Here is a 23,564-nt window from a genome sequence, read left to right on the forward strand (position 1 = left end):
GCGTGGTAGTGTTTGTTCATCCATGGAATAAAACGTATTTTACCACGTGGGTAGCTCTCTTCTTGCTTGTCCTCCGCCGTCTCACCTTAGAAAGTGTACAGGTGTTCAAGAAGTCTTTCAAGTACTCATTGATGCGTCCTCAAGGGCCTGTGTGCAGCACATAAAACCTGCATCTGTGGTAGCAGCGGCTCGATGGTAGGAAGAACAGGACCAGTCAAATATATCAAAGTCCCAAGTCAACCAGAAAAGGGAATTTGAGTTTCATCTTAAAAGTTTCAGGGTGAAGCCATAGAGGAATTCCCTAACACAGAGTAGAATTGGCTGTCAGCTGAGGCCACTGCATTGCCCGCTAGAAAGCTTCAGGAAAACCTGCCTCTGTTGGAAATTCACTCGTTTCTGTTGCTGTTAGTTCAGTAAGTCTGACGCAGCCCAGCCTGAAAGCAGAGAGGTTGGTTAACTAAACCTTTCCGAACCATCAAGCAGCTGCTGCTTCTGGGAAACCGGCTGTCAGTCCAGTCAGCCCAGCTGAATGCTGTCACCCTTCCTGACCAAGAATCAAGAAGCAGAGGAGCTAGAACGAAAAAGCCAGAGGCAGCGGAGCTCACCCCAAGCCCAGTGTGTCAGCCTCCCACCCGCGGTCACGCGAGCAGCCCCGGCCTCTCCCCGCTCGCCCAGGAAGGAGGCCACCTCCTCCCCACTGCTTTCTGCCAGGACCGGCCCTGAAAGCAGACACTGGCCTTGATCACTGGGACCGCCCCAGTTCCACGCAGTGGGAAGCCGGCCTGGGAGAGCCCAGAGCCTGCACCTGCCCTGTGTGTGTGAGGTGAAGTGTGTGACACATGTGACTGTGGTTGCTCGTTTCCATTTTTAATTAGTTTTAAAATGTTTTAATAAGACCATGGAGCTGTGGAACTCCAGAGCCCAGTACAGGGAGGACAGCCCTAACCCGGGGGCATGCCTCTTCCTGCCTCGTTCACAGGGGTGCCGTGGTTGGAGGAGGGCGGCGTGTGTACCCCTGGCCTGAACACACGCTGCGCCTCCCTCTCTTGCCTGACCTGTCAGTCCCAGAAAAATGATTTCGTGAAGGATTAGTTGCCTTCCCGAAGCCCCTGTTAAAAACCTCAGTGTCACAAGAGAGGCTGGAAGGATATTTCAGAGATGCCCTTGGGCCTCCTCTGTCAGCACGTGGCTGTGAGCTCTCGGGACAATCACAAGAGGAAGGAACAGGAAGCCTGTTAGCGCGTGGTACACACACTTAGGATATCCAGACCGTGTATACAAGTAGAACTCTGCCCCGCGACCTGCAGCAACCAGTCCTGGGCGGCCAGGACGCGACCAGCATTTGACAGTTTCCTAATGTCTGTCCCCACTTCCAACTTGGGACCAACTGGGGAAAACCTAACACATCCCCTAGGCAGTAAGAGCCCTGCCCCAGCCCCCAGGGCACCCCTGAGGCCCCTCTCCCACCGAGAAGCTGTCCTGCTCCCCTGTCTGCCTTCAGTCTCTGTGGAGCACACGTGAGGGTGGTTGGCCCCCACACTCCAGCCAGCTCTGGGGAAACAGACTCTGCTTGCTCTGATTTGGGTGTGCATCAGTCAGCTAGGGCTGCATAGAAAAGCACCACAGACTGGGCAGCTTAAACAACAGGAATTTATTTCTCACAGTCTGGAGGCTGGAAGTTGAAGCTCAAGGTGCCAGCGAATTAGGTTCCCAGTGAGAACCCTCTTCCTGGTTCATAGATGGCCACCCTCTGGCTGTGTCCTCACCCAGCAGAAAGAGGGGGAGAGCTCTGGTCTTTCCTTGTCTTATAAGGACACTAATCCCGTCATGGGGGCCTCATCCTCACAGCCTCATCTAACTCTCATCACCTCCCAAAAGCCCATCTCCAAGAACCATCGTATTAGGAGTTAGAGCTTCAACATATGAATGAGGGTGGGAGACACACGTTCAGGCCGTAACACGTGGTTATCATCTTCATGCAGGCATTCTAGAGAGAAAATAGAGCTGCCGAGGAGCAGGTGGGGACCCTGGGGGCAAGTGGGAGGGAGAGGACCCAGCTTCGGGGACACTGCTTCATGGGTGGGGCTTCTCAGGGGGTCTGGACCGGCAGGTCTCTGGGCGCTGGTCCTGAGAGGCCTGGGCTCCCTTCTGCAAACCACAAACTCCAAAAAGCCGTTCACCATCTGAATCTCATCACTCACACCACACAGATAGGGGATTAGAATCCCTGAGAAGGCAAGGGAGTTGCCCAAAATCACACAGCAAGGCAACTACAGCCCTACGTTGCTTTCCCCTCTCATTGTTTTCTTTCATGATAAGCAAAGCGCAGGCTTCCCTCCTGGGTCTAGCACGTTCCTCTGGGCACCAGCACTGGGCCCCTCCTGCTCATCTTGGGCTTTTCCACTTCCTGCAGCTCCCACATCACCCTGAGGCCTGGTCACGCTGGCCAACCCCCCAGAAGCGTCGGTGTTGGGCCCGGACTCCCACACATACTCAGGAGGGCGTTCTCAGAAGGCAGTGGGTTATTTCCACTCATGAAACCATCTTTTTACCCAAAGGCTGATGGAACCTGGTTGGTTCGAGTGGATTTTACTGCCAGGATTCTTTGTAGATGAGAGGGTATGTTTTTTTAATAAATTTATTTATTTTATTCTTGACAGTATTGGGTCTTCAATGCTGCGCACGGGCTTTCTCTACTTGTGGCGAACAGGGGCTTCTCTTGTGGAGCATGGGCTCTGGGCACGCGGGCTTCAGTAGTTGTGGCTTGCGGGCTCTAGAACACAGGCTCAGTAGTTGTGGTGCCCGGGCTTAGTTGCTCCACGGCGTGTGGGATCTTCCCGGACCAGGGCTCGAACCTGTGTCCCCTGCATTGGCAGGTGGATTCTTAACCACTGCGCCACCAGGGAAGTCCAAGAGGGTATAATTTTTTAATGAATATATTTGGTATAGTAACATATAAAGATATGGCAAATTCATTGACTGGTGAAGAAATGGGCCCAATAATACCTCCAAATTCTGCTTTCGAAGACATTAAGATTGTTAGAGCTGTAGGGCTCGGATTACATCAGATGTCTGGTTTTTAAACAGACTTTTAAACAAACCACTTTTACAGAAACCTTAATATTGTCTAAAAGTCAGAACAATCATTCACTGGAGGAAGATGACCCACTGAGCTGGACTCCGGTGATCGTCTTGGGGGTGGGCTGTCAACTGCATCTCTGAAAGGAAGCTGAAAGGAAGCTCAGGAAGCAATGATCTGTAGTTACAGCTGCTTCCTGTGGGAGAAACGCTTCCACTACCACCAGCCTCACACCCCTGAGAACAGAATGGGGAGCGAAGTGTGAAATCCCTTCTCGGGCCACTTAGAAGTGGTGAGATTCCTGGCCGAGGACCCTTAACATTGGCTAATGTGGTAAGTCAAGGGGACGGGGCTTCCAGGGCCGGAGGATGTCAGCAGAGGGAGGAGTTCCGGGCGTTGAACAAAACCACAGTCTCCATCGTGGCCCTGTGTCTTCAGTGGCACCGGGGATCTCCCTGAAAGAGAGCCCGACCCCTGCCCACCCGATGACAAGCCCCTGGGGGCAGGGAAAGCATTGATTTCTTCTGCATCCTGTCCTCCCCTCCCCGCACAGGGCCAGCGCTGGGCTGTGAGCGGCAGAAGGGGACAGGCGGAACTGGCAGGACATGGTGTGGGGAGTTGCCCCCGGAGGGGGGACCACCACTTGCTCTCAATCCTTGGGAATCTCACCCCGCAGGCGGACCCTCTGCTGTTCTGGGGGAGGGGGAGAGCTTCTCTGGAGCTTTACTGAGCTCACTAACTAGCAGCAGGCTGTTCGGGGAGCCCCGTGCAAGTCCAAGGCCATGAACGGTGGATGGGGCCTCCCTGCTCCGGCATAACAGTCTCTCAGCGATGCTCGGGCTCACGCAAAACTCTTCAGGCTTCATCAATCTCACAGCACGCAGCTGTGGGCACTTCAGCACAAACCCGGCAAATGTGTCTTCAGTTATTCAATCACTAGGCTCAGGGACCTAATCAACTGCTTGAAAATTCCGTTTGTATAAAGTGTCAGTTACCGAAGAGTTTCAGTGCTGAGCTCCTCTGCCTGGAAGAGTAAGATTCTCTCTCTCCTCTCTCTCCCCGTTACCCTCTCCCCAGAGCAGTCCTGCTGAATCCACAGCTCAGAGGGGCCCAGCCCGGCGGGCACAGGAGAGCGGGGCGGCGGGCACAGGCGGGGGCCCGGCAGACGGGGTGAAGGCGCGGCAGCAGCCCTAGTGGGCTGCCTTTCTGGACTCGGGTGAGCGTGGCTCCACCGTGCTCTGGCGGCGGGACCGGTGCTCTGCCGGTCTTTCTGAACGTCTGTTGAATTATTTGTAAAGAAGAATGGCAGGGGTACTAGTTGCCTGGGGCTGCTGTTGACACAGTGCCGCAAACCGGGCAGCTTAAACAACAGAAACGTGTGCTCTCCCAATTCTAGAGGCCAAAGTCCGGATCGAGGCGTCGGCGGGGCCGGGCTCCTGAAGGCTGCAGGGAGGAATCTGAAAGCCTCCTCCAGCGTCTGGTGGTCCCTTGGTTGGGGCGGCAGAACTCCGACCTTCAAACGGCATCGCCCCTGTGTGCCTGCCTGCCTGTGTCCACGTTTCCCCTTTCCATGAGGACACCCCCCGCGCTGGATTAGGACCCACCCTAACGAGCTCATCTTCACTTGCTCATCTGTGGTGCTGAAGAAAAGACCTCCAAGTTAGGTCCCATTCGGAGGCACTGGCGGTAAGTTAGGACCGGTGGGTGGGAGGCAGTGATGCAGCTCCAGCAGCCAGGCTGCTTCCGGAGGGAACAGGAGCTGGGCCCACCATGTCCTCTGCGCTCCTGGGAAGGGGGCGGCCGCAGCACCACCGGACCCTGCAGGGCTCCCCCCGTCCTCAGGCGTCTCTGAGAGCCCGGTTCTCCCAACGTCCGCCTCGGGAGAGCCGGGAGGCGCCGGGAACCGTCCGCAGGCCTGCTTTCGGCTCACTGGTCAGGGAAAGGCCACAGGGCCGGCTGCACACGCCCGGAGGAGCCCGGTGCAGAGTGGGGCTGAGTGGCCAGCTCCCTCTCGAAACCCAGGCAAGTGCTCCTGTGTCTCTCAGGGGTTCACCCATGCCACTGAAGGCCTTTAATTTTAGAAAATCGCAAAATGCAGCTCAATGGCAAGGGGGAGGTGCAGCCCTCCCCCCAGTTTGGCCTAGAAAAACCCTTCCCTGAAAACCATCTGGGACTTCCGGGTGTTTGAGCATGAGCTTGGCATTCTCCTTCCTTGGCCCTTGCAGTAAACCTTTCTCTGCTCCAAATTTTGTTCAGCCCCACTGTGCATCAGGCACACGGACTTGCGTTCGACCACAGTTTGTCCTGAGGAAGCCATCTTTACTACAGACAGCTTGGTTTTACCAAAATATCCTGCCAGTCACGGAGGGTAAATGTCCTAAGAACACCCTTGGGAGGGTGGCGGGCTTTCTGCTGGTGGGGCTCCGTCGCTCACTGGCACACGCTTTCCCACCTCCCAGGACCGAGTGGCCAGATGCAGGTCCGATGGTCAGCAAGCGAGGTACAATCCCAACAAGCAAGAATGGTTTGACACCTGCTGTGCCTGGCAGGCTGGGAGCTTCTCAGAGGAGCTGGGCTGGCCCTGGACCAGCCATCCCGTCCCCTGGCCTCGTAGAGAGAACGATTCCGACAAGGAGAGGCCGTGAGCACAGAGAGGCTGGGCACCGCGTGCAGGCCACAGGCCTCAGAGTCAGATGGGCCACCCTCCACCTGCCTGCTGTGTGTCCTGGGGCAAGTGTCCTAACTAACCTCACAGGGCCCAAGTTCCTCCTTCTTGAGGCGGAGACTAAGAGGGAACGGTGATGTGAGCGTCGGTGGAATCTCCTGGCCTTTAGTAGTCAGTTAACTGGAGCTGATATTATTCAGAACGACTAGAATTCTTTTTTTTTTTTTTTTAACCAAAGAGTTGGAAGGATGCCTGGCCATTTGCATTTCAAGTTTCCTAAACTACCACCTGAAAAATCTCTGGGAAACAGGTTTCCAGGCGCTGGAGGTGGGAGGGCTCTAGTCCGTGGGAAAACGATGGGTGAGCCGAGGCTCCCCAGGAGCGCGGGCCGCGTGAACCGGGCGCCGGGTCACCGGGTGGCCGCGGCGGGCGGGGGGCGGGGGCCGGGGTGAGCCGTCTGCGCCTGCGCCGTCCGCTCCCACCGCGCCGGGGCGACGCAGCCCCCGCACCTGGAGAGGTAGGTGGGCCCCGGCGGCTGTGAGGCGCGGAGCCCGGGGCGAGCGGGCGGGCCTCCGCCGGGCCCCGTCCGATACCCCGGGAGCCGAGGGCCGGGGTCACGGCGAGGCTGCGCCGGGGCCCATCCCGAGGCCGGGGGCGAGCGGCGCGCGGGCGGGCTCGGCGCCTGCAGGGCTGCGCTCTCGGCCGGCAGGGGGCGCGCGGAGCCTGCGTTCCGGGGGACGGCCGCCCGCGGGGGCCACGCGCCGGGAGCTGCGGGGGCGGGCGCGGCGGCTCGGTGAGGACGCAGGCCTCGGTCAGAGCTGCGGCCCGCGAAGGGAGCCAGGCCTGAGGGCAGCGGCGGGCACTTGGGGGCCACCCCGCCCCGGGCAGCGCCCGCCGGCTCTCGGCTCAGTCCGGCTCATTTCTCCCGGCCGCCTCCTCGTGCTCTGGAGCTGGGGACTCGGGGGCGGGCAGGAGAGGCCTCGCTCGCCCAGGACCTGCTCGGAGACCCTGCCCGCGTTGGTGATCTATCGTCGAGTCCCTATCACAGGTCTCCTTGGGGTGAGGAAACAGCTGGGGACTAAGGAAAACTCGAGATCCCAGCAGGGCAGATTCGCCCTCCACCCCAGGGCCGTGTCCCTGCCTGCAGCCTGTGCCTGGATTCCATTTCCAGGCCGACTGGTGAGCGCCCAAGGTCCCGGAGAACGCCTGGGGTACCCAGCGGCAGGTCGTGGACTTGGGTGGAGGGGGATGCCCAGACCCCCCATGACCGTACAGCTGCCACAGGCCACCTGCAGCTCAGACATCTCGACTGCGAATCCGTGGATCACGGGTCAAATCCTTTTCACCTGCCCTCACTAATCAAGGCTAGTTAAGACTTGCGTGTCCACCAGGCAGCACGTAGCCTAAGCAATAAGCTGTTTGCCCGGGTTGTTTCCCAGCAACTTGGAATCAGCTGGGTCCAGTTGGAGCTGAGCTGGTTGGGGCCGGATGGGACCACCGATTCCCGAGCTGGGCCTGCGCGAGGGCCCGCCCAGCGCCCTTTAGACCGAGCAGCGGCCTGTAGCCCAGCTACGCCTGCGCCTGCGCAGAAGGAGTCCCGCACCTTTCTCCAATCATCACCGTTCCCCGCGCTCCCCACGCCTCAGGTGGCCCTGCTTCTTTATTAGTTATCGCGTAAATACCCCGAGCCCCTTTCCTTCCCTTCCCTTCCAGGACGCAGAGCTGAGATTTGCCCTCCTATCTCCTGGCTTGGCCGCCTCGCCAACAGACCCGGGCGTCTCGGCGTTTGGCTTGCTGTGCGTCAGCCAAGAGGAACCTGGTTGGGTACTAGCTGCACAGGGACCCTGCAGCTCGGGGCCACTGACTCTGCGCCACCTCTACCAGTTTGTGGTTTTGGAAGCATCAGGTAACGTTGGCTTCAGGCAGAATTTTCTCATTTGGGGCTTCTCCGTGAATGACACGCCTTGCCCGGGTCTTGGGGCGTTCGGGGTGGGGGGCTGCAGCCCTCCCCTCATAGGGGCTGTGCCCTCCGCCAGGGCTCCCTGCTCCGAGCTGTTCACTGACACTTGAAGTGCATGGTCCCTGCGGTTTCTGTGGCTCTTCTTTTGGGACAAGCAGTGTTCTTGCAGGCGCTTCTTCTCAGGGAGTCTAACCAGGGCTGTTAACTGAGCAGTTGACTAGCATCTGTAAATTCGTCAAATCTGTGCTGAAATCTGGTGATGTAACTGTCTTCAGGATTAGCGGGTATGGCCCCCTCGTCCATGCTTCATTTTAAGGCATTATTCTAAAGAGGCAGCTTTTGTTTCCTGCGCTTCCCTGATCCCAGAACAACTGTGTTGCTAGTTTTCCTGGGCTGTTGAAATGAGCTTTACCAGCTGTGAAAAAGAGCTGTGAATTGTGCCATCTTGTCGCCAGTTCTTAAACTCTGATACTATTGTATCCACACTCAGAAAATAACTTTGTTTCTTATTATATACAGGCAGTGGCTTTCAAACGTTTCAAGCGTTTTTCTGGGGAAAATAGATTGTGTGTGTGTGTCTGTGTCTGTGTGTGTGTGTGTGTGTCTAGGTGCCAACGTAATTAGCATACTATCATTCCTTCTCTAGATAACTTTCCATAGAAAAGGACATTATGCTAAGGAAGAGAAGTGTCACTGTCCACAATCCAAGACTGGCCGCATCTTCACTCTGTTGTCTAATGATACCAGGTGATGGTGATGACAACAATCATACCTAATTTCTGTGTTAGGAAAAAATCCGAAAATAGTAAATTGAAATAAAAGCCAAGTATCTTACATGCAAAGCAAAGTTTACCGGCGATAAATCCCAGCTGAAAACAATCAGGACAGCTGGGGGTGTTTTATTGGGGTTTTTTTGGTTTTTTTTTTTTTTAAGCAATTTCGGGGGGAGTGCCCCGTGCGCTGTTCACCATTACCTCTCCAGGGCAGGCGCTGCAATAAAATCATCAGAAGGAGAAGACTCCTGCTGGGAAAGTGTACAAATGGTGCTCAAACAACATGTCAGCAGTTGTCAATCCGTGTTAATACAAGCCAGGCCCCTGTCTCTGACACACCTGTCGGCGAGTTAGTGTAAGGTGCAGGTGATGCTGGAGTTTAGGGCTCGAATTCTGGAAGGTCGCACTCAAGACGTGGCTGGGAGGGGGCCTGTTTCGTTGTCCTTGTTAAGATGGATCTGTGGGTCTCGGTACTGACCTTATAAAATCCCGTCTTTTCCCCAGATTGCGCACAGCAAGGCAGCTGCCTCGTTCTCAGAACTCTCCGGGCTTCTCCACACAGGCTCTGGGCTCTGGGTCGGGCCTGCGGTGCCCTTGAGCTGACCGCCCGGGGTCACGGAGGCAGCAGAGGTCAGATGTGCCTCCTTCTCTGTCCCGCTCGCGGCCCGAGGCCCAGAGGGAAGCAGGAGGCCGCTGTGCGCTGGCAGGGACAGTCCTCTGCTCGCTGTCAGAGGGACGAGAACCCGGGAGACGTGCAGTACGTCCGGTGTGATACTCCTGTCACGCCGATGGGACGCGACACCGGGAACGGAGTCGTGAGGCCCCCGACAGCCGGGGCGGCGCAGCCCGTCTGCAGAGACCCACCTGCTTCCGTGAAGTCTCTGCACATCCCCAGGAGAGCGGACCTTCCCTCTCTGTCCAGGACGCGAATGGAGGCACGTTTCCCCTGCCCAGTGACGGACAGGAGTCCAGGAGCCGCGCAGGCTGCTCTCAGGTGGGCACCGGCCCCGTGGAAGGTCCCACTGGGAAGCTGTGGGCACATGGGGACCCAAGCAGGGCTGCCTGCGCTGCCCTCGGGAGGGGCCGGGTGCTTTGGCTGCCATGGCTTCTCGGGACCACCAGGTCATCAGACGTTGCCCACAGAGCGGGCGTCATCCTGTGCTCACGTCCCAACTCGCTGCCTCGTCGGGCAGCTGTGTAACAGAATTCTCACAGAGCATCTCACTGCGTGGGGAAAGCATCCGCGCCCTCCTTCCTGCGCGTCAGGACCGCCCCCAAGGGCACGAGCCCCTCCTCCCCGTCCTTCCGGGGCCCAGGGACCAGCTTTGGAGCCCGTGCCACTCTCTCCAAACGTCAGAGAGCAAACACACCTCAAGACAGCCAACAGTCACACGACGGAGCTTTGCGACCCACGTGCCTCCGTCCCGACGTGTGTGTCTATGGGACGGGTTCTCACGCCTGCACCCTGGGCAGCCGGGCCCTCCCGGTGCTGGGCGCCTGCAGCGCTGTTTCAGGCGGGGCTGCCTTCCCTAACCGGCTGACGTGGGCTGAGTCACAGAGGAGAACTGCCTCTGTCCACAGGGCCTCCTCTCCTCCCCCTGCAGCACCCACTTTCCAGCCGTGATGGTCTCAGTGTGTCACCTTGGCCTCTAAGTTCTAGATGCGTAACCTCAGAAGCCCTAGAGCTTTGAAACCTAAAACCAAAGCCCTACGCAGCTCAGCGGGCAGACAGCCCAGCCTCCAAAGTCTGAAGGTTGGTTTTGACCACTGATGTCTGGGTTCTGTTGCTTTTGTGGACCAGCCGCTGTTCAGAGGGCCTCCTCCTGTCTCTGCAGAACTGCTCCTCCAGCCGTTGTTCTGTGGTTTAGCACAGGAAATGCTGGCTCTGTTCTGGGTCAAAACCCTGTTCAGCTGTGATGGAAGCTACAGAAAAATGTGGACGTGCACGCGCGCACACTGTCTGATACATTTGGTTATAATTTAATTCTTTGTGTGGATTTGCAGTTTTGAAAACTTGGTTTAAGAGCGTTCGGTGACAGTCTCGAGGACGGAAGAAGGCGCCCATGATAGAATCGTTCCGATCTCCTCTTCACAGCTCACTGGCTCAACTAGCGTTGTCTCCTTTTTCTCTTTTTTAAAAATTGTGAAATACACATATGACTTCCCATTTTAGCTACTTTTAAGTGTACAACTAAGCGGCATTAGGTACTTTCACAATGTTGTGTGGCCATCGTCACCGCCCGTCTCTGGAACTTTCCATCGTCCCAAACTGAAACTCTGTCCCCATTGAACGCTAGCTTCCCCTTCAGCCACCCGCCTCCTGGAGCCCCTGGCCCCCACCATCTATTTCCTGCCTCTGTGAATTTGACCTCTCCAGGCACCTCATGTGAGTAGAAATCTCATAGCATTTGCCCTTTTGTGACGGGCTCATTTCACTTAGTATTATATCCTCAAGGTTCAGCCACATTGAATTTCCTGAATTTTTTCCTTCCTTTCAGAAGTTCCTTCCTTTTTAAGGCTGAATCATATTCTGGTGTATGTATGGACCACATTTTGTTTATACATCATTGGTATACACTTGGTTTGCTTCCAGTTTTTGGTTATTGTGAATAATGCTGCTACGAACATGTATACATGTCTCATGGAGACCTTGCTTTCAGTTCTTTGGGGTACATACCCAGTAGAATTGCTGGATCATAGGGTAATTCTTTTTAAAAAAATTTGAGGAGCTACCATAATGTTTTCCACCGTGGCTGTACCGTTTTATGTTTCTGCCGAAGGTGCGTAAGGGTGCCAATTTCTCCACATCCTCACCAACACCTACTGTGACTTTTGTTTGTTTTGTTTTGGGATGGTGGCTGTCCTGATGCGTGTGAGGGGGTGTCTCGTAGTTGTACTTTTCCCTGGTGATCAGTGATGGTGAGCATCTTTTCTTGTGCTTAGTGGCCATTTATACATCTTCTTTGGAGACATGTCTATTCAAGTCCTTTGCTCATTTTATTTTATTTATTTATTTTTAAACGTATTTATTGGAGTACAATTGTTTTACAGTGGTGTGCCAGTTTCCGCTGTATAACAAAGTGAATCAGCTATACGTATACATATATCCCCATATCCCCTCCCTCTTGCGTCTCCCTCCCTCCCACCCTCCCTATCCCACCCCTCTAGGTGGGCACAAACCACCCAGCTGATCTCCCTGTGCTATGTGGCTGCTTCCCACTAGCTCTCTATTTTACATTTGGTAGTGTGTATATATGTCCATGCCTCTCTCTCACTTCACCCCAGCTTACCCTTCCCCCTCCCCGTGTCCTCAGGTCCATTCTCTACGTCTGTGTCTTTATTCCTGTCCCGCCCCTAGGTTCTTCAGATCCTTTTTTTTTTTTTGGATTCCATATATATGTGTTAGCATACGGTACTTTTCTCATTCTGACTGACTTCACTCTGTATGACAGTCTCTAGGTCCATTCACCTCACTACAAATAACTCAATTTCGTTTTTTTATGGCTGAGTAATATTCCATTGTATATATGTGCCACATCTCCTTTATCCATTCATCTGTCAATGGACACTTAGGTCCTATGCTCGTTTTAAAATCAGGTTGTCTTTTTGTTGAGTTGTAGTAGTTCCTTTTACATTCTGGATATTAGCCCCTTATCAGGTACAGGCTTGCAGTATTTCCCCCATCCTGTGGGTTGCCTTTTTACTCTGTTGTACCTTTTGAAACACTAAGGTTTTCAGTTTTGACGTGGTCCAACTGATGCATTTTTGTTGTTGTTGTTGCTTGTGCTTTGTCACAGCAGTAGAGAAATAGATTGAAGAGAAACTAAGTGCCATCTCCGAGGCATTTGTTATACTGTGTCACAGCACTAAAGCTATAAGAGGAAGAAGCTACAGAGACAGGCTGGGAGCATCAGGAAAAGCTTTACAGGCCTTAGTCAGGAGGGAAGCTTGCCAGGTGGGAATGGGAGTTCCCTCGTACAAGGAGCAGCAAGGAAACCCGTGTGGCCGCTGGGAATGAGAGGGTGGGGTGAGGATGCCACAAGAGATTAAGAAAGATGTGAAACATCACAATTTGGGTCCTTCCCTCTTTCTAGCAGGCGTGTGACAGCCAGAATTCTATTTCAGATAAATTGCTCCTTCAAGTCTGGAGGACACTGGGAAATGGAAGAGACCGGAGGCCCGGAGGCAACTAGAAGCCTGTCCAGATTTCCGGGAGGGACAGGAATCCGCCGACGGTGACGGGGCTGGAGCAGCGTGAACGTCTGTGCAGCCAAGTGCACGAAGCAGGTGAGGCACAGACAGGAGGTGTGGGGAGGGGACAGTGGAAGGTGACGTGCTTGTGGCCGAGTGTGACTAGAACACGGGAGATGAGTGCTCAGTGGCAGGAGAGAGCAGGTCGCCTGGGACAGGCTGAGATCCATGCAAGGTGTGCAGGAGAAAGCGAAACTCCCCACAGACGTGGACCTTTGCTTGAGCGCTTTTTAATTCAAGAAAACTAGGTAATTTCAGGAACCGGGTAGCACGTGGTTTAGAGTTGAGCGTAGTTCTCTCATCAGCCTCGTTGTTTTCTGTGCTACAGTATTTAAGTAGTGTTGCGTGGCTGTTACTAAAGTATTGTCTTAATTACTAAATATTTGCAGGATTAAGACATGTTTACTTTTCCTGATGAGACTGTAAAGCCCCTGGAGGGCGAGGATACTTGTTATTTTTCCATGTTTCTCCTCAGTGCCCAGTCCCACCACAGATGATCGATCACGTACAAGGGGAAACGTACTTTAAAAAAAAATTATTTTATGGAAATATAGTTGATATACAACGTTGTGTTAAGTTTTGCTGTACAGCAGAGTGATTCAGTTATACACATAAATACATACTTTTTCATACACTTTTCCATCATGGCTTATCATAAGATATGCAATACGGTTCCCTGTGCTCTACAGTAGGACCTTGTTTATCCATTCTATATATAATAGCTTATATCTGCTAATCCCGACTCCCAGTGCATCCCTCCCCACCTCCCTGCCCCTTGGCAACCACAAGGCTGTTCCCTATGTGTGTGAGTCTGTTTCTGTTTCACAGATAAGCTCATTTGTGCTGTATTTTAGCTTCCAGATATAAGGGACATCATAGGGTATTTGTCTTTCTCTGCCTGACTGACTTCACTTAGTATGACAATCTCAAGGTCCATCTGTGTTGCTGCAAATGGCATTATTTCATTCATTTTTATGGCTGAGTAGTATTCCACTGTGTATATATAGCACATCTTCTCTATCCATTCATCTGTTGATGGACATTTAGGTGGCTTCTGTGCCCTGGCTATTGCAAATTGTGCTGCTGTGAACATAGGGGGTGCATGTATCTTTTCGAATTAGAGTTTTCTCCGCATATATGCCCAGGAATGGGATTTTTGGATCCTGTGGTGGCTCTATTTTCAGTTTTTTGAGATGCCTCCATACTGTTCTCCATAGTGGCTGCACCAACTTACATTCCCGCCAACACTGTAGGAGGGTTCCCTTTACTCCACACCCTCTGCAGCACTTGTTATTTATAGAGTTTTTGATGATGGCCATTCTGACCTGTGTGAGGTGGTACCTCGTAGTTTTGATTTGCATTTTTCTGATAACTAGCGATGCTCAGCATCTTTTCACGTGCCTGTTGGCCATCTGTATGTCTACTTTAGAGAAATGTCTATTTAGATCTTCTTCCCATTTTTTTTTTGATATTGAGTTGTATGAGCTGTTTCTGTATTTTGGACATGAATCCCTTGTCAGTTGCATCGTTTGCAAATATTTTCTCCCAGTCAATAGGTTGTCTTTTTGTTTACAGTTTCCTTTGCTTTACAATTGATTAGGTCCCGTTTGTTTGTTTTTGCTTTTATTTCTACTGCCTTGGGAAGCTGACCTAAGAAAATATTAGTACCTTTTATGTCAGATAATGTTTTCCCTGTGTTCTCTTCTAGGAGTTTTATGGTGTCATGTCGTACGTTTAAGTCTTTAAGCCATTTTGAGTTTATTTTTGTGTATGGTGTGAGGGTGTGTTCTAACTTCATTGATTTACATGCGGCTGTCCAACTTTCCCAACTGTCGTTTTCTCATTGTAAATTCTTGCCTCTTTGTTGAAGATTAATTGACTGTAGGTGTGTAGGTTTATTTCTGGGATCTCTGTTGTGTTCCATTGATCCATATATCTGTTTTTGTGCCAGTACCATGCGCTGTTTTGTTTACTGTAGCTTTGTAGTGTTGTCTGAAGTCTGGGAGGGTTACATCTCCTGCTTTGTTCTTTTTCCTCAGGATTGCTTTGGGAATATTTTGGGTCTTTTATGGTTCCATGTAAATGTTAGGATTATTTGTTCCAGTTCTGTGAAAAATGTCATGGGTAATTTGATAGGGATTGCATTAAATCTATAGATTGCTTTGGGTAGTACAGCCATTTTAACAATGTTAAGACTTCCAATCCAAGAGCGTGGGATATCCTTGCACTTCTTTGAATCCTCTTCAGTTTCCTTCTTTAATGTTTTATAGTTCTCAGCCCATAAGTCTTTCACCTCATTGGTCAGATTTATTCCTAAGTATTTTTTGATGTGATTTTAAACAGGATCGTTTTTTACATTCCCTTTCTGATATTTCATTGTTAACGTAAAAAAGTGCAACCAACTTCTGTATGTTAATCTTGTATCCTGCTACCTTGCTGAATTCATTTATCAGTTCTAGTAGTTTTTGCATGGAGTCTATAGGGTTTTCTATATATATCATGTTATATGAATATATTGACAATTTTACCTCTTACCTACCAATTTGGATCCCTTTTTATTTCTTGTCTGATTGCTGTGGTTAGGACTTCCAATACTCTTTTGCATAGCAGTGGTGAGAGTGGGCATTCTTGTCTTATTCCAGATCTTAGCAAGAATGCTTTTAGGTTTTCACCGTTGAGTATTATGTTGGCTGTTGGTTTGTCATAAATAGCTTTTGTTATGTTGAAATGTTCCCTCTATACCCACTTTTGTAAGCATTTTTTAATCATGAATGGATGTTGAATTTTGTCAAATGCTTTTTCTGCATCTATTGAGATGATCATGTGGTTTTTGTGTTTTGTTGATGTGGTGTATTACATTGATTTTTGCATATGTTGAACCATCCTTGTGACCCTGGGATGAATCCAGCTTGGTCATGGGTATGATCTTCTTTTATATGTTGTTGGATTTGGTTTGCTAATGTTTTGTTGAGAATTTTTGCATCTATATTCAAACATATTGGCCTGTAATTTTCTTTTTTGGTAGTGTCCTTGTCTGATTTTGGTACTGGGGTGATGGTGGCTTCATAGAATGTCTTTGGGAGTGTTCCCTCCTCTTCAGTCTTTTGGAAGAGTTTGAGAATGATTGGTTTAAGTTTTTCTTTGTGTGCTTGGTAGAATTTGCCTGTGAAGCCTTCTGGTCTTGGACTTTTGTAGAGAGTTGTTATTATTATTATTATTATTATTATTACAGATTCTATTTCACTTCCAGTGATAGGTCTGTTCCAATTATCTTAATCTGTTCAAATTATCTTCTTGATTCAGTTTTGGTGGGCTTTGTGTTTCTAGAAACTTGTCCATTTCTTCTAAGTTGTCTAGTTTGTTGGTATATAATTGTTCATAGTATTCTCTTAAGGTTTCATATGGTTTTCTGTGGTATCAGTTGTAATTTCTCCTCTTTTATTTATTGTATTTGGGTCCTCTCTCTTTTCTTGATGAGCCTGGCCAGAGGTTTGTCCATTTTGTTTACCCTTTCAAAGAACCAGCTCTTGGTTTTATTGATGTTTTTTCTATTGCTTTCTAATCTCTACTTCCTCTCTGATCTCTATTGTTTCCTTCCTTCTGCTGAATTTAGGTTTTGTCTTTTCTTTTTCTAATTCTTCTAGGTGGTGGGTTAGGTTTTTTATTTGAGATTTTTCTTGTTTTTTTTAAAAAATTGTTTAATTTTTTCACTAAATTAATTTAGTTATTTTTGGCTGCATTGGGTTTTCGTTGCTGTATGCAGGCGTTCTCTAGTTGCGGTGAGCAGGGGGCTAACCTTCATTGCGGTGGGTCGGCTTCTCATTGCGGTGGCTTCTCTTGTTGTGGAGCGTGGGCTCTAGGCCTGCGGGTTTCAGTAGTTGTGGCTCGTGGGCTCTAGAACAAAGGCTCAGTAGTTGTGGTGCACGGCCTTAGTTGCTCCGCGGCATGTGGGATCTTCCCAGACCAGGGCTCGAACCTGTGTCCTCTGCATTGGCAGGTGGATTCTTAACCACTGTGCCACCAGGGAAGTCTAAGATTTTTCTTATTTCTTGAAGAGGGTCTGTATTGCTATGAACGTCCAAGAACTGCTTTTGCTGCATCCCATAGATTTTGTATAGTTGTGTTTTCATTGTCATTTGTCTTAAGGTATTTTTTAATTTACTTTTTTTTAAAGGGCGTATGCGTTTTTTTTGTTTTGTTTTTAAAGAAGATGTTGGTGTAGGAGTTTATTAATTAATTTATTTTTGCTGTGTTGCATTTTCATTTCTGTGCGAGAGCTTTCTCTAGTTGTGGCAAGCGGGGGCCACTCTTCATCGCGGTGCACGGGAGTCTCACTATGGCCGCCTCTTGTTGCGGAGCACAGGCTCCAGACACGCAGGCTCAGTAGTTGTAGCTCACGGGCCTAGTTGCTCCGCGGCATGTGGGATCCACCCAAACCAGGGCTTGAACTCGTGTCCCCTGCATTAGCATGCAGATTCTCAACCACTGTGCCACCAGGGAAGCCCTAATTTACTTCTTTTTTTTTTTTTTTTTTGCGGTACGCGGGCCTCTCACTGTTGTGGCCTCTCCCGTTGCGGAGCACAGGCTCTGGATGTGCAGGCTCAGCGGCCATGGCTCATGGGTCCAGCCGTTCCGCGGCATATGGGATCCTCCCAGACCGGGGCACGAACCCGTATCCCCTGCATCGGCAGGCAGACTCTCAACCACTGCGCCACCAGGGAGGCCCCCTAATTTACTTCTTGATTTCATCATTGACCCATTTGTTTTTTAGTAACCAGTTACTTAGTCTCCATGTAATCGTTTTTTTTTCTTGTTTTTCTGTGGTTGATTTCTAGTTTCATGGAACTGTCGTCAGAAAGGATGCTGAAATAATCTCTATACTCTTAATTTGTTGAGGCTTGTTTTGTGCCCTAGTATATGGTCAGTCCTAGAGAATGTTCCATGTGCACTTGTAAAGAATGTGTATTGTGGGGTTTTTTGTTGTTCTTTGGGGTTTTTTGTAATCTAATGTCCTGAAAATATCATTAGTCTAACTGTTCTATTGTATCATTTAGGATCTCTGTTGCCTTACTGCTTTTCTGTCTAGAAGATCTGCCCATTGATGTGAGTGGGGTGTTAAATTCTCTTGCTATTATTGTATTCCTGTCAATTTCGCACTTTGTTAGTATTTGTTGTATGTATTTGGGTGCTCCCATATTAGGTTCATATATGTTAATGAGTGTAATATCCTCTTCTTGTATTGATCCTTTTTATCATTATATAGTGTCCTTCTTTATCTTTCTTTATAGCCTTTGTTTTAAAGTCTATTTTGTCTGATACGAGGGTGGCTACCCTTGCTTTCTTGTCATTTTGTGCAATGACAAGACATCTTTTTCCAGCCCCTCGCTTTCAATCTGTGTCCTTTGCCCTATAGTCGGTCTCTTGTAGGCAGCATATCGTAGGCTCATGTTTTTTTTTTTTAATCAAGTCTGCCACTGTGTCTTTTGATTGGAGCATTTAGTCCATTGACATTTAAGGTAATTATTGATATGTATTTATTGCCATTTAAAACCTTGTTTTCAAATTGATTTTGTATTTCTTCTTTGTTCTTTTCCTTTTGAGTTTGATCTTCTTTTATATTATGCTTGTGTTCTCTTCTTTGGTTTTTGTGAATCTATTATATGTTTTTGATTTGTGGCTACCCTGTTTTTCAAGTATGTTAACCCCTTCCAATATCTATTGGTAGTCATATAGGCTCAAACACATTCTGAAAACTATATATGTACATTTTCTTACTCTCCTTCCCCACATTTTATGATTTTTTTGCATCTTTATTGGAGTATATTTGCTTTACTATGGTGTGTTAGTTTCTGCTTTATAACAAAGTGAATCAGTTATACATATCTCTTCCCTCTCGCGTCTCCCTCCCTCCCACCCTCCGTATCCCACCCCTCTAAGTGGTCACAAAGTACCAAGCTGATCTCCCTGTGCTATGCAGCTGCTTCCCACTAGCTATCTACATTACGTTTGGTAGTGTATATATGTCCATGCCACTCTCTTGCTTTGCAACAGCTTACCCTTCCCCCTCCCCATATCCTCAAGTCCATTCTCAAGTACGTCTGTGTCTTTATTCCTGTTTTACCCCTAGGTTCTTCATGACATTTTTTTTTCTTAAATTCCTTATATGTGTGTTAGCATGTGGTATTTGTCTTTCTCTTTCTCACTTACTTCACACTGTATGACAAAGTCTAGGTCCATCCACCTCATCACAAAGAGCTTATTTTGTTTCTTTTTATGGCTGAGTAATATTCCATTGTATATCTGTGCCATTTTCTTTATCCATTCATCCGATGATGGACACTTAGGTTGTTTCCATCTCCTGGCTATTGTAAATAGAGCTGCAGTGAACATTTTGGTACATCACTCTTTTTGAATTATGGTTTTCTCAGGGTATATGCCTAGTAGTGGGATTGCTGGGTCGTATGGTAGTTCTATTTGTAGTTTTTTAAGGAACCTCCATACTGTTCTCTATAGTGGCTGTACCAATTCACATTCCCACCAGCAGTGCAAGACTGTTCCCTTTTCTCCACACCCTCTCCAGCATTTGTGTTTTTAGATTTTTTGATGATGGCCATTCTGACTGGTGTGAGATGATATCTCATTGTAGTTTTCATTTGCATTTCTCTAATGATTTCGTTAGCATTTCTCTAATGATGTTGAGCATTCTTTCATGTGTTTGTTGGCAGTCTGTATATCTTCATCAGCCGGGCGCTCCTGGTGCTGGGTACCTGCAGCGCTGTTTCAGGCGGGGCTGCCGTCCCTATCCGGGTGACTTGGGCTGAGTCACAGAGGAGAACTGCCTCTGTCCACAGGGCCTCCTCTCCTCCCCCTGCAGCGCCCCCTTTCCAGCCGTGACGGTCTCAGTGTGTCACCTTGGCCTCTAAGTTCTAGATGCGTAACCTCAGCAGCCCTAGAGCTTTCAAACCTAAAACCAAAGCCCTACACAGCACAGTGGGCAGGCAGCCCAGCCTCCAAAGTCTGAACGTTGGTTTTGACCATTGATGTCTGGGTTCTGTTGCTTTTGTGGACCAGCCGCTGTTCAGAGGGCCTCGTCCTTTGTCTCCAGAACTGCGTCTCCAGCCATTGTTCTGTGGTTTAGCACAGTAAATGCTCTGTTCTGGGTCAAAACCCTTTTCAGCTGTGATGGAAGCTACAGAAAAATGTGGATGTGCACACGCGCACACTCTCTGATACATTTGGTTATAATTTGATGCTTTGTGTGGATTTGAGGTTTTGAAAACTTGGTTTAAGAGCGTTCGGTGACGGTCTCGAGGACAGAAGAAGGCGCCCACGATAGAATCTTTCCAATTTCCTCTTCACAGCTTGCTGGCTTAACTAGCATTGTCTCCTTTTTCTCATTTTTAAAAATTGTGAAATACACATATGACTTCCCATTTTAGCTACTTTTAAGTGTACAATTAAGTGGCATTAGGTACTTTCACAATGTTGTGTGGCCATCGTCACCGCCCGTCTCTGGAACTTTCCATCGTCCCAAACTGAAACTCTGTCCCCATTAAACACTAGTTTCCCCTTCATCCCCCGCGCTCCTGGAACCCCGGCCCCCACCATCTATTTCCTGCCTCTGTGAATTTAACCTCTCCAGGCACCTCATGTGAGTAGAAATCTCATAGCATTTGCCCTTTTGTGACGGGCTCATTTCACTTGGTATTATATCTTCAAGGTTCAGCCACATTGAATTTCCTGAATTTTTTCCTTCCTTTCAGAATTTCCTTTCTTTTTAAGGCTGAATCATATTCTGGTGTATGTATGGACCACATTTTGTTTATACATCAGTGGGTATACACTTGGTTTGCTTCCAGTTTTTGGTTATTGTGAATAATGCTGCTACGAACATGTATACATGTCTCATGGAGACCTTGCTTTCAGTTCTTTGGGGTACATACCCAGTAGAATTGCTGGATCATATGGTAACTCTTTTTTAAAAATTTGAGGAGCTACCATGGTGTTTTCCACCATGGCTGTACCGTTTTATGTTTCTGCCGACGGTGCGTAAGGGTGCCAATTTCTCCACATCCTCACCAACACCTACTGTGACTTTTGTTTGTTTTGTTTTGGGATGGTGGCTGTCCTGATGCGTGTGAGGGGGTGTCTCATAGTTGTACTTTTCCCTGGTGATCAGTGATGGTGAGCATCTTTTCTTGTGCTTAGTGGCCATTTATACATCTTCTTTGGAGACATGTCTATTCAAGTCGTTTGCTCATTTTATTTTATTTACTTATTTTTTAACATCTTTATTGGAGTATAATTGCTTTACATTGTTGTGTGTGTTTCTGCTTTATAATAAAGCGAATCAGCTATACATATACTACATATATCCCCATATCCCCTCCCTCTTGCGTCTCCCTCCCACTCTCCCTATCCCACCCCTCTAGGTGGGCACAAAGCACCAAGCTGATCTCCCTGTGCTATGCGGCTGCTTCCCACTAGCTATCTATTTTACGTTTGGTAGTGTGTATATGTCCATGCCTCTCTCTCACTTCACCCCAGCTTACCCTTCCCCCTCCCCATATCCTCAAGTCCATTCTCTATGTCTGCGTCTTTATTCCTGTCCCGCCCCTAGGTTCTTCACATCCATTTTTTTTTTAGATTCCATATATATGTGTTAGCATATGGTATTTGTTTTTCTCTTTCTGACTTACTTCACTCTGTATGACAGACTCTAGGTCCATCCATCTCACTACAAATAACTCAATTTCGTTTCTTTTTATGGCTGAATAATATTCCATTGTATATATGTGCCATATCTTCTTTATCCAGTCATCTGTCAGTGGATACGTAGGTCCTTTGTTAGTTTTAAAATCAGGTTGTCTTTTTGTTGAGTTGTAGTAGTTCCTTTTATATTCTGGATATTAGCCCCTTATCAGGTACAGGCTTGCAATATTTCCCCCATCCTGTGCGTTGCCTTTTTACTCTGTTGTGCCTTTTGAATCACTAAGGTTTTAAGTTCTGACGTCCAACTGATCTGTTTTTGTTGTTGTTGTTGCTTGCGCTTTGTCACAGCAGTGGAGAAATAGATCGAAGAATAACTAAGTGCCATCTCCGAGGCATTTGTTATACTGTGTCACAGCGCTAAAGCTATAAGAGAAAGAAGCTACAGAGACAGGCTGGGAGCATCAGAAAAAACTTTACAGGCCTTAGTGAGGAGGGAAGCTTGCCAGGTGGGAATGGGAGTTCCCTCGTACAAGGAGCAGCAAGGAAACCCGTGTGACCACTGGGAATGAGGGGGTGGGGTGAGGATGCCACAAGAGATTAAGAAAGATGTGAAACATCACAACTTGAGTCCTTCCGTCTTTCTAGCAGGCATGTGACAACCAGAATTCTATTTCAGATAAATTGCTCCTTCAAAAGTCTGGAGGACACTGGGAAATGGAAGAGACCGGGGGCCCGGAGGCAACTAGAAGCCTGTCCAGATTTCTGGGAGGGACGGGAATCTGCCGACAGTGACGGAGATGGAGCAGCGTCAACATCTGTGCAGCCAAGTGAATGAAGCAGGTGAGGCACAGACAGGAGGTGTGGGGAGGGGACAGTGGAAGGTGACGTGCTTGTGGCCGTGTGACTAGAATACAGCAGATGAGTGCGGAGCGGCAGGAGAGAGCAGGTCTCCTGGGACAGGCCGAGATCCGTGCAAGGCGTGCAGGAGACAGCGAGACTCCCCACAGATGCAGACCTTTGTTTTTTAATTCAACGAGATTAGGTAATTTCAGGAACCGGGTAGCACATGGTTTAGAGTTGAGGGTAGTTGTCTCATCAGCCTCGTTGTTTTCTGCGCTACAATATTTAAATAGTGTTGCATGGCTGTTACTAAAGTATTTTTCTTAATTACTAAATATTTGCGGGATTAAGACATGTTAACTTTTCTTGATGAGACTGTAAAGCCCTTGGAGGGTGAGGATGCTCCTTATTTCTTCCACGTTTCTTCTCAGTGGCCCGGTCCCACCACAGATGATCTGTCACGTACAAGGGGAAACGTACTTTTTAAAAAAATATATTATTTTATGGAAATATAGTTGATATTTACAACGTTGTGTTAATTTTTGCTGCACAGCAGAGTGATTCAGTTATACACGTGAATACATTCTTTTTCATATTATTTTCCATCATGGTTTGTCACAGGATATGGAATACAGTTCCCTGTGCTCTACAGTAGGACCTTGTTTATCCATTCTATATATAATAGCTTATATCTGCTAATCCCAACCCCAGTGCATCCCTCCCCACCTCCCTTCCCCTTGGCAACCACAAGGCTGTTCCTTATGTCTGTGAGTCTGTTTCTTTTTAACAGATAAGCTCATTTATGTCATATTTTAGATTCCACATATAAGGGATATCATATGGTATTTGTCTTTCTCTGCCTGACTGACTTCACTTAGTATGATAATCTCAAGGTCCATCTGTGTTGCTGCAAATGGCATTATTTCATCCATTTTTATGGCTGAGTAGTATTCCACTGTGTATATATAGCACATCTTCTCTATCCATTCATCTGTTGATGGACATTTAGGTGGCTTCCGTGCCCTGGCTATTGCAAATGGTGCTGCTATGAACACTGGGGAGCGTGTATCTTTTCGAATTAGAGTTTCCTCCACATATATGCCCAGGAGTGGGACTGCTGGTTCCTATGGTGGCTCTATTTTCAGTTTTTTGAGACGCCTCCATACTGTTCTCCATAGTGGCTGCACCAACTTACATTCCCGCCAACACTGTAGGAGGGTTCCCTTTACTCCACACCCTCTGCAGCATTTGTTATTTATAGAGTTTTTGATGATGGCCATTCTG

General features: G+C 48.8%; 1 protein-coding gene across 1 annotated transcript in view; it reads left to right on the top strand.

The window, feature by feature from the left end:
* Positions 1-6,100: 6,100 nt before the first annotated feature.
* Positions 6,101-23,564, top strand: part of LOC308622341 (uncharacterized protein) — a gene marked incomplete at its 5' end in the record, with an annotated part of 32,795 nt that continues 15,331 nt past the window's right edge. Inside the window, 6 exons of the mRNA XM_081243688.1 lie at positions 6,101-6,192; positions 6,266-6,923; positions 7,458-7,650; positions 8,982-9,471; positions 12,603-12,764; positions 22,117-22,280. Coding sequence (XP_081099814.1) covers positions 6,101-6,192; positions 6,266-6,923; positions 7,458-7,650; positions 8,982-9,471; positions 12,603-12,606 — 1,437 coding nt within the window. The 3' untranslated portion in view covers positions 12,607-12,764; positions 22,117-22,280. The remainder of the gene's footprint in view (positions 6,193-6,265; positions 6,924-7,457; positions 7,651-8,981; positions 9,472-12,602; positions 12,765-22,116; positions 22,281-23,564) is intronic.

Source organism: Mesoplodon bidens (assembly GCF_964165515.1).
Source record: "Mesoplodon bidens genome assembly, chromosome: 9".
Classification (NCBI taxonomy): domain Eukaryota; kingdom Metazoa; phylum Chordata; class Mammalia; order Artiodactyla; family Ziphiidae; genus Mesoplodon; species Mesoplodon bidens.